General features: G+C 37.0%; 1 protein-coding gene across 27 annotated transcripts in view; it reads left to right on the forward strand.

The window, feature by feature from the left end:
* The window catches only part of WDR7 (WD repeat domain 7), a 355,090-nt gene that overhangs the window by 277,121 nt on the left and 64,650 nt on the right, over positions 1-13,319 (forward strand). For all 27 annotated transcript variants that reach the window (XM_070627699.1, XM_070627700.1, XM_070627703.1 and 24 more), the window contains one exon: positions 12,470-12,569. In XM_070627699.1, coding sequence (XP_070483800.1) covers positions 12,470-12,569 — 100 coding nt within the window. The remainder of the gene's footprint in view (positions 1-12,469; positions 12,570-13,319) is intronic.

Consider the following 13,319-nt stretch of genomic DNA (forward strand, 5'->3'; position numbering starts at 1 on the left):
CCCAGAAGGGGATCTCCTTAAAGAGCCCTGGACTTTTGGTGTTACACAAAGCGTCATACCTGGCAGCAAAACTGCCTATCATTTAGGGCTCACATTGCAGATGATATTCTATTAAATGTGTCAGACCTGTGTTCTTCAAATCCCAACCTCAAGTTCACTATCCTGAGGGCACGTCAGTCTTTTTTCTATTCCTTGAATAGGGTCAATCTTATTTCTACCTCAGGACTTTTGTTCTTGCTCTTCCCTCTGCCTGGAATGCTCCTCCTCCAGATCTTGACATGGCCTGTTTGGTTTCATTATTCAGGTCAACTCCCTTGACCTTCCTATCTAGAATAGCCTCCTGGCCATCTCTGTCCCATTACCCTTTTATCTTCATGGAATTTATATACTCTGGATTCATCTTGTTCATGTTTTGTTTCCTTGTTAGGCGCATAAGATCAGGGACCTTGTCTGATTCGTTTCCTGTTGTGTTCCCAGCCACTTGAGCTGTTGAATGAATGCAGAGACGCTGTGCCTGCAGTGAGTGGTCAGAGGATCTGCTCCTGGAAAGGAGGGCGAGGGCAAGCACTCTAGGCCCTTCCTCCGCACCCTCTTCCTGCTTCAGCTTCCGTAGCTTTCCCTTCTCTATTTCTCAGGCACTTCTTCCCAGTCCTCAATCTCCTCTCATCCTGTTGAGTACAGAGTTATCCTATAGTCTCTTCTCAGCAGCCTAAGTGCCTATCAAGTGTTTAGCTTGCTTTCATTTCATTGAAACAAAATGCTCAAAGATATGCAGTATATATAATTCCCAAAGATACAGAATATATGTGAAATCTTAAGATATATAGACACTATATATACTCACACTATGTGTACGTAAGATAAGTATACACCCACACACATATGTACGTACTATACTTTTTCAAAGATAGGAGACTCTAAGTCTGCGATTCTCAACATTTTTGATCTCAGGTCTCCTTTCCCCTCTTAAAAATTATTGAGGACCCCAAGGAACTTTTGTTTATATAAGTTATAACTATCAATATTTGCCATACTAGAAATTAAAACTGAGAATTTTTTTTGATGTCACTTTGATCTTCACCACAAGTCAAGAGGCAGGATAGGCACATACTCTTTTTTTTTTTTTTTTTTGAGGAAGCTTGGCCCTGCCAATCTTCGTCTTTTATTTTCTCCCCAAAGCCCCACAGTACATAGTTGTATATCCTAGTTGTAGGTCATTCTAGTTCCTCTGTGTGGGACACTACCTTAGCATGGCTTGATGAGCAGTGCTGCATCTGCACGCAGGATCCAAACCAGTGAACCCCAGGCTGCTGAGGCAGAGTATGCAAATTTAACCACTCAGCCACGGGGCCAGCCCCTAAAACTGAGAAATTTTTAAAGTATTTTATTTAAAAATAACCCATTGTATGTTAATATAAATAATATTTTAATGAAAAATTATATTTCTAAGACAAATTAGGAGAATGGCACTTTTTAATATTTTTTCCAATCTTTATAATGTCTGGCGTAATAAAAGCCAGCTGGATTCTCATATCTGCTTCTGCTTATGGTGTTTCACATCATGTAGAATCTGGAAAGGTCAGCTATACACCGTGAGAAGAAGAGTGAAAAAGGCAGGTGACATCTTAGTGTTCATATGGAAGCGCCTTTGACCTCAGACCGTGCTTTGAGGACCACTGCTCTAAGCCATCGCTGTGGGCTTGCCTCCCATAACAGATGAATCCTAGAGTATGGGGGCTCCCGCCTTTGCCTCAGCCACCCGTGCAGCCTTGGGCATGTCTCTAGGCTTCAGTTTCCTCCTCTGCAAAACGAGGGGCTTCCAGTGCCTAGTAACCTGTGAAACAATACAGCTCTAAAATGTTAGAACTTTGTGAATATTACTCTACTTTTCTCATGCCTCATTTATCAATATATGATTACCAATCATTCCACCTTATACTAAGTTCTGAAACATGTTATAATATATGCTTCCTCATATAGCTATACATATACATGAATGTGCAGCTTCTTTGATGTTTTCCTAGTAATTCTTTGAAGTAATTAGCTATCAAATCTAAACCTACACTAGATTATGTAATGAACAAAGGACTCAATTAATATGGAAAGTAAGTTAACTGTTTTTTTAAAAAACAAGGAGTTTCTATTTTTTAATGCTGCTTTTCTAGTACCTGATAAATCATTTTTCCCACAGAACTTTAAGTGGAAATCAGAAGCATAGTTGTAACATAGTATTGCTGTTGTGCTTTTAAAAGCATAGCATCTGTGGTACATCCAGACAATGGAATATTATTCAGCACTAAAAAAGGAAATCAATTATCGAGCTATGAAAAGACATGGAGGATCCTTAAATGCATATTACTAAATGAAAGAAGCCAATCTGAAAAGGTCACACACTGTATGATTCCAACTGTATGACATTGTGGGAAAGGCAAAACTATGGAGACAGTAAAAAGACCAATGGTTGCCAAGGATTAGTGGGGAAGAAGGGATGAATAGGTGGAGCACAGAGGATTTGGGGGCCATGAAACTACTCTGTATGATACTATAACGGTGGGTGCATGCCATTATACAGTTGTCAACACCCATAGAATGTACAAAACCAAGAGCGAGCCCTAAGGTAAACTGTAGACTCTGGGTGGTGATGATGCGTCACTGTAGGTTCATCAGTTGTACAAATGTACCACTCTGGTGGGGGACGTTGATAATGAGGAAGTCTGAGGGGTGGGGGCCAGGGAGTATATGGGAACTCTCTGTGCTTTCTGCTCAATTTTGGTGTGAACCTAAAACTTCTCTAAAAAACAAAGTCCAGGGGGTGGCTGGCCTGGTGGCATAGTGGTTAAGTTCGCATGTTCTACTTCAGCAGCCTGGGGTTTGTAGGGTTTGGATCTTGGGCACGTACCTACCACACACTGCTCATCAAGCCATGCTGTGGTGGCATCCCACATACAAAATAGAGGAAACGGCACAGATGTTAGCTCAGGGACAATCTTCCTCAGCAAAAAGAGGAAGATTGGCAACAGAGGTTAGCTCATGGCCAATCTTCCTCACCAAAAAAAATTTTAAAAATACTATCTAGGGGGCCACCCGTGTGGGCCTAGTGGTTAGGTTTGGCGTGCTCCAGTTATTTCAAATAACACTAGATGGTATTTCTTTTTAGAATTGAAAATTAATATGAAAAGAAAATATTGACTGGTTTTTAACACGTAAGTATTGTCTTGGTATGCAATTTCCAAAACAGAAAAAAAAGAAGTCACTGAAGAAATAGAAATCAGTAAATGAAGTTTGAGTGATTTAACAAAGTAAAATAATTTTTAAGCAATCATGTGGCTTTTCTTGATTAAAAATTTCTGGAAGTATTTTGGAATTCTTCCATTTATTCAGACATTTAGTCTGTGTCTGCTCTGTGCACTGTGCCATGCAGGGCCAGCGTGGTCTACTCAGCTACATCTGATCAGTCAGCCACTGTCCCTGCCCTCAAGGGCCTTGAAGTTGGCTTGGCAGAGACAGAGTGGTTAATCAAAGAAATGTCACAAATGCTATAATGAAAGGGTATCCAGGACATTGGAAGAGTCTTAGGTGCTATGATGGGAGGGCCATAAAGGAGGGAACTGGCAATTGTGCACAGGAGGAAAAAGGAGAATTGGTGTTTTAGCTGAATTTTAAAAGATGAATAGATGGGGCTGGCCTGTTGGTATAGTAGCTAAGTTTATAAGCTCCACTTTGGCGGCCCTGGGTTTGAAAGTTTGCATCTTGAGTGCAGCCCTAGCACCACTCATTAAGCTGTGCTGTGACGGTGTCCCACATAAGATAGAGGAAGATTGGCACAAATGTTAGCTCAGCGACAGTCTTCCTCACAGAAAAAAAAAGATGAATAGATGTTAATCAGGCAAATAAATCCTTCTGACTCCAAATTCTAAACTATTTCCATATGCAAAATAGGCTCTCATTGATTGAAAGACTATATTAAATACAATTGTGAATCTCTGACTAATGAATCAGTGATCACTTTGCAAAAATTACGTGTATTCTTTTACATTATGTATTTCACTGCCAAGACTGAAGAAATCTCAATCTCTGCATAGAACTGACCAATGTATTTAGTGGCTCAACTACTTGGGCTTCTTAGTGGGCATTAAAAAGACATTAGTATAGTAAAGAAGGAACTAACTTTAAAGGACTCAGGATATAAATTTCTCTAATTCACTATAAACGGATAAATCACCTGAATTTTAGTAGTATCGACATTGAAATTTAAAGTGTTTTATACTGATTATCTTTCTATATGCCTTTGTTGGGAAGCATCTTAGTATGATTTTACATAGAAAATGTACTTTATATTAAAACACTTTTATTCACTTGTGTCCTTTAAATGTAATTATTGCTTACTAACAGTTGTTTCCATTAAAAAATACTACAACTGTGGCACCATACAGCCATTAAAAAGATTGAGGTCAGTCCATTTCTGCTGACATGGAAAGATCAGTAGAAGAGAAATTTAAAGAGAAACTAGGAAAATTTCAGAAGAGTATGCAAAATAAAACCATTTTTGAAGAAGAAAATTTTATGTCAGGGTTGGTATTCATGCATGTACATGTATACATATGAAGAGAAAAAAAGTCTGGAGAGACACACCGCAAAGTGTTTCTCGTGGTTCCCTGGGGTGCTAGAGGGCACGAGTGGGAAAAGGTACCCTTCCTTTCTTAACTGTTTACTTTTCTGTAGTCTCATCTCTGTGTTTCTTTTTTACAATGAGTGTGTATTCCTTTAAAATTGGATATATGTTAGAATAATTCAAGTGAAAGAAATGGTATCACTGGGGAAACATTAAAGCTATAATATAGATAAAATGCAAAAAATTCAAGGTAAAATAAGTTTTTAAACTTTGGAACTGAATGGGGAAAAAAAAAGAAGAGTTAAAAGTCTGTATTTTGAGAGGGAGTTTACCTTTTCTAAAACTTTGTTATTATGTAGACAGACTGATTGATTCTGCTTTTCAAGGGAAAAGCTGAATCAGCTTTGTTCACCCTAAATGGGCACTTAAAATCCAGTAAAGAAATGAGCACTGTCTACTTGAGAACAGTGCATGAGCTCATTTTTTTAAAAGTCCTCCAAACCTGTGGTTTGTTCTCATCCCATATGGCGATAACAATAATGGGTTGTAAAAGAGCTGCTATTCTAACTTCCAGTAAAATTCTTAGATTAGTTACCTTTTATAATAAATAAATAATTATACAAGTTACTCCTGTACTCACATGAGTAGAAATTCCTCTAAAACTGTTTTAGTCCATTTCCCTACTCCTAGAAACTCCCCAACAGATGGCCAGCTTTCAGGATTAAAGTTCTTCATGAGAAAAACAAAGACTCTAGAGCTTCCAGGAGGATTCCATTTCACTATGTAACAGGAATAATACTTAATTTTCAGATTGTTTGAAATGATACAGAGAAGAGTTTCCAACCCAAAACCCTGTTATTTGTATTAGCAACTTTAAGCTGAAACTAAAGTAATTTGCAATTGTTATCAGGTTATATTTGCAAATCACAAATATTTAAGAAATATGCAAGTTTGAAATGTTTTGAGGTGTTCATTTCCCTTACTTATTAGAATGTTAGTAGTCAGCACTTACTTGACCCAGGAAAATTAGCAAATAAATTACGTCTTATTTATTCTTTCTGTAGGATATATGCAGAAAAGCAAATGATAATGATGATGATAATTATGATAGCTACTACAGTTTGCATGTACTTACCATAGTAAGTGCTTATTATGTGCCAGGCACTGTTCTAAGTACCTTACATGTATTAATTTATTTAATCCCCACAACAACCATAATGAGTCCTATTATTGTTCCCATTTTACAGAGAGGAAACTGAGGCATAGACAAGTTAAGTAACTTGCCCAAGGTCACACAGTTAGTCAGTTGCAGAGCCAGATGATAAGAGACCTCTTTCTCAGCCATCACAACGCACACTCAACATGCATGGTATTTTTCCTTGCAGAAATTCTGCGCCCTGGACACCCTTGGAAGCATGTCCAATTCTCTTTTTAACACCCCAGCTACAGTGTGCCTATACAAGTTTTTTCAGAAGGAAAGTAATTCACCTATTAAATACTCAGCAGTGTTATTCGGGAAATGCCTATTTACTGTTTACAGTGTGCAAGATGCTGAATGGGAAGTTGTGACTCTCAAATGGAATTCTCCAATGTCCATCACTATCCCAGAATGAGAGGTCTGTCCATTTTGTCTTTTGAACTGATGCCTCCACTGGAATGAAGCACTTCTAGAAAACGTTTCCCCACCCTCCACCACTGATACCTCTGAAAACTAACACACCTCCCCTTGAGCCGATGCCTTCAACAAAGCCACTTTCGTGTCTCTAAATCTTTCAGACACATTAGCAGCAGGAGGCTGGAGTTCTTGGGGGTGTGTACAAACATTTTCTATAAAGTGCCTCCTCCTTTACCAAGCACTCCCCCTTGGTTACTGCTGTGCATCTCTGAGGGCTGTTGACCAATGCTCTGAGAACGTACTCCTGAATCTTTGAGGCCCTGGCCCCTCACATGGTGGCCCTCAGAAGAGCTCTTTGATATCTCATAATAGCCAGCAAGGGTAGGTGTTGTCACTGGTACCTTCTTGTGGTCAGAGTGACCTGTACATTGCTCCTCTGCAGAAAACCTACCATTCTTCCCTGCAGAACAGGTTTGCTGTGTTTAGGACTCAACGCTTTTCCATGGATTGTTAGGAACACGTCGTGGGTATTGAGCACAGCCCTCGTCCTCCCCATCCAGTATGTACAAGGAATAAAAGGATGCAGTGTGTTGATTAGATTTTAAATAATTGTTTGCATTAATAAAGAAGCCTGCATGCATATCCTGAAGAGTGTAACCAAATGTATCAATCTAAAAACTTACTTCATGCAAATTAAAAATGCGATACATTTTTTCCTTGTATTAGGAAAAAAATAGGAGTTTGAAAATACTAAATGGGGGCACTCTTTTACTTTTAGTGGAAATTGAAGGTAATTTGGCATTTCCTATCAAAATTTAAAATGTGTAAATGCTTTTATCTAGAATCTTGCTTTGGGGAATCTATCCTACAAAAATACTCACCTAGGTGTACAAGGACCCGTGTACAATACAACCCGAAAGTCCATCAGAAAGAGATGGTTAAATAATGGAAAGTACATGCACAAGAGTACAATATAGGTGTGAAAAGTAATGACATGGGAGGATGTCCCATGAAGTATCGAGCGAAGCAAAGTAAGTTGCAGAATAATATATGTAATATACCAATTTTGTAATAAAAATTAGAAAAAGCTCTCAGAAGGTCCACCGAATTGTTAACAGTAGTCACCCTTGGTGGGGGAGAGGTATGAGAGGGAAGATTTACTTTTTACTATAGACATATTGGTGGTGTTTTGAGTTTTTTACAAATACTTATTGCCTTAATACCTTTTTAACAAAAAGTCAAAAGTTTGTGAACCATTTAAAATCAACATCAAGAGTTTCTAAAAGCAACTCAATAAGAATTGCTCCTAATACATCAGTTACTTATGAAAATACGTATACAGTTGTGTATCACTTATTGGTGGGGATGCATTCTGAGAAATGCTTCATTAGGCAATTTTATCATTGTGTGAACATCATCGAGTGTACTTACACAAACCTAAATGGTATAGCCTACTACACACCTGGGTACATATTACTAATCTTATAGGACCACCGTCATACATGCAATCTGTCATTGACTGAAACCTCGTTATGTAGCTCGTGACTGTACAGGTACTTATGACAGTGCCTGATACACAGTTAGCAGTCAGTAAGTGTTAGCTCACATAGTAGTTGTAGTTAATGAACTATAAATAGTCATATTCCATACATTCTATCCCATACGTCTGTACATTTTAGATGGTTTCATGTTAAGCTGTAGGTTAATTTTGGATTAATCAAAGAGTGTTTCTTGTTGCATTTTAATGCTCAAGGATGTGATTTACAGTAGCATCTTAACATGCTAAGATCATTACAGATTACCAAAGTCATAGTTAAGAAAGATTTTTTCCAGGTTTCTTTCTTTTTCCCAAATCATATTTCTGCCGAGACTTGCTTGTTTCCTTTTCCTATATTTTTCCAAAATGACTTTTCAAAATTTCACACAAATTTTCTCTTATTTGAGGGCCATTTTTAGTGAAGACAAAAAGGTTTTCCATTCAAGGGAGACTGTAAATAGAGAATACCAAAGTTATTTAGAGACTCAGCTATTGGGTGCTTGGCAAACTCCAGGATACTGCACCAGCGTGGACTTGGTTCACATCTGTACTTCACCTCATGAACCACCCCATTGTGGGGTGAGTTACACCCCATTGTGAGTTACTCCCGAATGGTTGAAGTCACAAATATGGCTGTGGAGAATTAAAAGAACCTATTCCAGTATTTCATAATGATTGATAAGTGATTATTTCTTTTAATTATGTTTTGTGTGATAATACCATGTTCATTGAAATTTATGTGTGGCAATAATAAATATCTGGCAATTCTTAGAATAATTTTGGTATTCCCAGGACAATGTTTATACCAAAGATATTTACTTTATTGGATATATCATTATTTAGACTATATTTGCCTTCTTGAATTTCAGCCCAAGTAATCTTTTCCAGTTCCCTGAGATATTAAGTAGTTTCCATTATGCAACTGTCAGTCTCATGCTAATGTACCCAGGCTCTAGGGGCCTTTACAGATAACTTCTTGTAAATTTGCAATTGTTTGTCTCAATTGAAAATACGTTTTTAGAAGGTCATGGCGTGGCTTTGTTTGTTGATTTCTACCTAACTTTTTTAGACAGTTTTTGTTTCCTCTGTTGTTCATCTCAATTATTGTATTAGACCCTATAAAATATTTATTGGTCTTAAAATCCATGTCTAGCATAGTTTATATGCTAGTCACTGAAGGATATGCATAGTGTTTTGAACTTCTTACTGCATTGAACTTTTTACTGTTGCATCCTGCTTGTTTGGACCATATTTATGTATTTATACCTCCAGCAAAAGATGAAAGTCTCTGGTAGAGGGAAACGAGCAATAAACAAAAAAGTTCTTGTTTAATATCTCAGAGATGATAAGTACAATAAAGAATAAATAGGATATTTTGACTAACGAATAATGGAGGAAGGGCTGCTGTATTACCAAGATGACCATGAAGTGAAGGCCTGAGCCAGGGAGGCACTGGGCAGATGAGTTTTCCAGCAGACGGAACAGCAAGTGTGAAGGTCCCAAAGTGGGAATACTCTTGGCATATTCAAGAAAGCACAGGGAATCACTATGACTAGAGCAGAGGGGAGAGGAGAGGAAGTGTGTGAGGTGTAAGGGCCACATCATGTAGGGTCTTGAGGGACAGTTGTGAGCATAAGAGAGAGGTGATTTGATTTATGGTTGAAAAGGTTCACTCTGTATGCATGTGGGCGATACATGCTTTCATTATCACTAAGCTTTTTGGATGATGACCACCCCAGCCCCAGTAAGAAAGACATTTTGCAACATTACTCAATTCCACTTTTACTTTTCTTTCATATACTTTAGTGATAACAGTTCTGACTTAACTGTTTACTTGTGGTGGCCTGAGTAGAGGAGAGCCGTTGTTCTATTTTGAATTTAATGAAAGGATTCTTGCTAGGTTGTTGTGTAAGAAATGCTGCCTAAGTGACATCTTATCAGTGCAGTGGACTGGACACTGAGATACCATTTCCAGAAGGCTCAGCACACAAGAACTCTTACTCTGAGAGACTCCCCTGGCCCAAATTTTGGAGGAGATTCAGGACTTTCTTGTGGGATCATTGCAGAACCAGAATAGTCTTAAAAACTGCAATGAATCTTCTATTAAATCCATTGATACCTTTGGGGGGGGCAATGAGTAATGGGTATCTCACCGTCCTAATCTTGACAGCCTCCCAGTGGAGAACTGGTTCGAGGGGAAGAGTAGTCTAGGGCTATTGTGGGCTCTGCTAAGCCTCAGCAGAGATGGACTCACTGCAGCCAGTGCCCAGAGTGGATACTTGTGAAGTGACTGCATATATACCACAGACTTCTTCTGTTGAAAGAGCCACTGTGAAAGGAATAAACTAGTTTAACAAGAAATGCAAAGATAAAAACATGCCCTAAGACCTTCACTGTCCAGAATTCTTTAAGGTATTGTTTAGAAGTATTAGTCTAGTAGTAAATTGCTAAGAATGAAAAATGCAGACCTGTAATATGTGGTCCTTTCAGGCAGACTAAAGATTTGATACCAAGAATAGATTTCATCTTTTTTTCTCTCATAAATAATGGTGTTTGTAGATGATATAGAAGGATGAGGTTGATATCCAGAGTATAGAAAATGGTCAATGTAACAAAAACATTTTAGAGTCTAGTTTAACTAAGTAAAATTATGTCAACATAAATATATTTTACCAATGGTTTGTTCCGAAGAGGATTATTTTGAGGGGTAATTATATTCATGTTTTGCAGAACGATTTTGGCAATATAGCTGCTACCTCTGTGCAAAGGTTAATAATAGATTAAAAAAATACTTCTGGAAATTTTATTTTCCTGGAGCTATTAATCTGCACAGAATAAACATTTGTGAAAACATTTGTTAACCATTATATTCCATGTTACTCTGAAACATATGAGTTGTATTACATAATTGTATAAATTGTGCTTCTGTGTATAGATAGAGATATAAACATAGATATAGGCATATAGTGATGCCCAATACTTAGATCACTGTAATTACTGAATAACAAAATAGTAAACATTTTTAAACATTTTCATTTTCAAATATAAGAACAATAGATTTTGAATGCTGATTCCTACCTTCTCTATTGAGGTGTAGAGTAAGCTTTAGATGGGAAAAGCTTTGAGAAACTAACTTTTTACCAACTACTTAATAGTGAGGAAGCTGCATATGAGTCAGGAGCCTTCAGTATCCTTCCTTCCCTCAAACCAGTATATAAAGAGGACATCTGATACCTGAGCACAGCAAAACCCAGCAGGACATCCTACAGTAGTGTCTTCCAGGTGACTGAAAATGAAGTATTTATCTTGCACTAAAATGGAAGGAGTTGTGTCACTGGGTGAGGCTTAGGGATAGGACAAAAGTATTGTTGAATCCATTACTTGGTAATAAGTAACAAACGAAAAGTTTAAAAACTTAAAAGCTTGTTTTCCAGATTTATGAAATATGCGTGAATGTCATAATGTCTGCTAATGCCATAATGGCTTTGTCGGAATGTCCCTGATTTCAAAATGCTTACATTCAAACATCTTGTCTCTCTCCCTCTCTCAGCCTTTCTTACCAGAATTTCAGAAACATAGTCCCATGCCCTGGTAATTTTTCACTCTACATTAATCTCAAGAAAGCATTAAAGAAATATTTCTTTTCTATCATCTGTTTTACCTTCCCTGCTTGTCTTTTAAAAAATATTAATAGCAAAATTAGGTTGGTCCTGTGGAACTAAAGAGAAAAAAGACAAGGAATGTGTCTCATAAATATTTAGAGTGAGCCTCTCTTTCATCTGGCAACTCACACTGAGACAGTGGGACTAGATAATGGGGAAGTATATTCAAAACTCTTCGGGGATATAAAATCATACCTTATTTACACTTCTAATAATTTTTATTCTTACCATCCCTGGCTCTAGCCACATGGCCATGAAATTATTATGACAAAGCATAGATCAGGAATTCAAATACTTCATCCAGTCAAGAAATTAATCTAGAAAAAAGAAAACAAATAAAAATAAATTAGCCTCTTATAACTTTCAAACCATCCTCCTAAATTCTATTTTCATACAATGCCAAATAAGCACCAAATATTTTAATTTGTATTACCTTGAGTCACGGCTATCATTTAGATAAACTGATATATGTGGAAAATCTAGGGAATTTGGCAGCTAACTTTTTTCTGGTAGATAACTTTGTGATTTCATTCTAAATTATTGATATAAATTTAAGCATAACATGTATGTAGTTTTTTTATGATTATTCTGCTAGAAAGTATATTTTCACTCCTTAGTACTGTAATAAGTCTTGAGAACATAGTTAGATTGAATATGTAAGCCTTTTCAATTTCTGTTCAAATAGAAATATTTGCATGGTGGTCACTGGAGCAAAATTTGAGTTTTCATATTTAATCTTTTTTTTTATTTGACCCTTATTTCTTATTTCAAAATTCAAGGTATTTGAATTATGAAGTTGTTTTCTGCTGAAAATAATGATTAACAGGCCTAAGTGGTATTCTGCATCATTTTTCTTTCAGTTGATTTTGAGTTACTAAAATGAAACATTTTTGAAAAATCTCAATGTATTAATTATAGATACTTATTTAAAAATATATATCAGAGCTGGCTTTAATCTTTGAAATGTATTGTTGTCTACTTCCATGTGCAGGTCATCTCACCTGGTTTTGTTTTTGTTGCTGTTGTTAAAATGTTCAATTCAGGTTCTACATGGTCAGCTATTATGAGCGGAATCACAGAATAGCAGTTGGAGCTCGCCATGGTTCAGTGGCCCTGTACGACATCCGGACTGGAAAATGTCAGGTAAATAAATCATTGAGACTTCCTCTCCATAAAGTGTGGAAATTATTGAAAGGCATGAGAGACTAGCACTTCACCAATTGACGTGCTGAGCTACTGGAACATTATGGATAATGCTAAAGGGATCAATAGTTTAATGAAGGACTCAAAGACTGTAGAGCCCTCCTGTCTTTATTCACTGGGAATGAAGGGCTGCCTCAGATGGGTTCCTAACAGAGCCCAGAGGAAGGCGGTACTGGTGCCCAACTACTCTGCAATACTTTTCAACAAAGTTTTCTGATTTTCTTATTTTTGCCATTGTTTTCTCAAAAAAGTTTGATGATACACTATTATGATTAATGGCTAAACAAAAATTAATTTTCTGACTAAGTAAAATGAGATGTTTAGCAATTATAAGACGGTGTTCTAGTCAGAGTTCAAGAAAAGAAGAAATCACAATAGCATTTAGTGTGGCTCTATAAAAAGGAAACTGATGCTCTATTTGAAACAATGTACTTTTTATACTTTTATAACTTTTTTTGCTTTTATAACATTTTATTACTTATGAAAAATTCTTTTTGATGTTGATCTTGATCTTAATGACTTGATTCTCAAAATGTACCAGTCGGATGGACAAGGCAAATCTAGCCCCATTCTAGATATAAGTGAATTGAAGCTCCAAGACTGAATATCTTATCCCAGAGTCATGCTGTTAGTTAATGGCAAAACCAGGGCTAGGCTCTGCCGTGATCATGGTGAATTTATAATACTCAT

The sequence above is a fragment of the Equus przewalskii genome, chromosome 7, assembly GCF_037783145.1.
Source record: "Equus przewalskii isolate Varuska chromosome 7, EquPr2, whole genome shotgun sequence".
Taxonomy (NCBI): domain Eukaryota; kingdom Metazoa; phylum Chordata; class Mammalia; order Perissodactyla; family Equidae; genus Equus; species Equus przewalskii.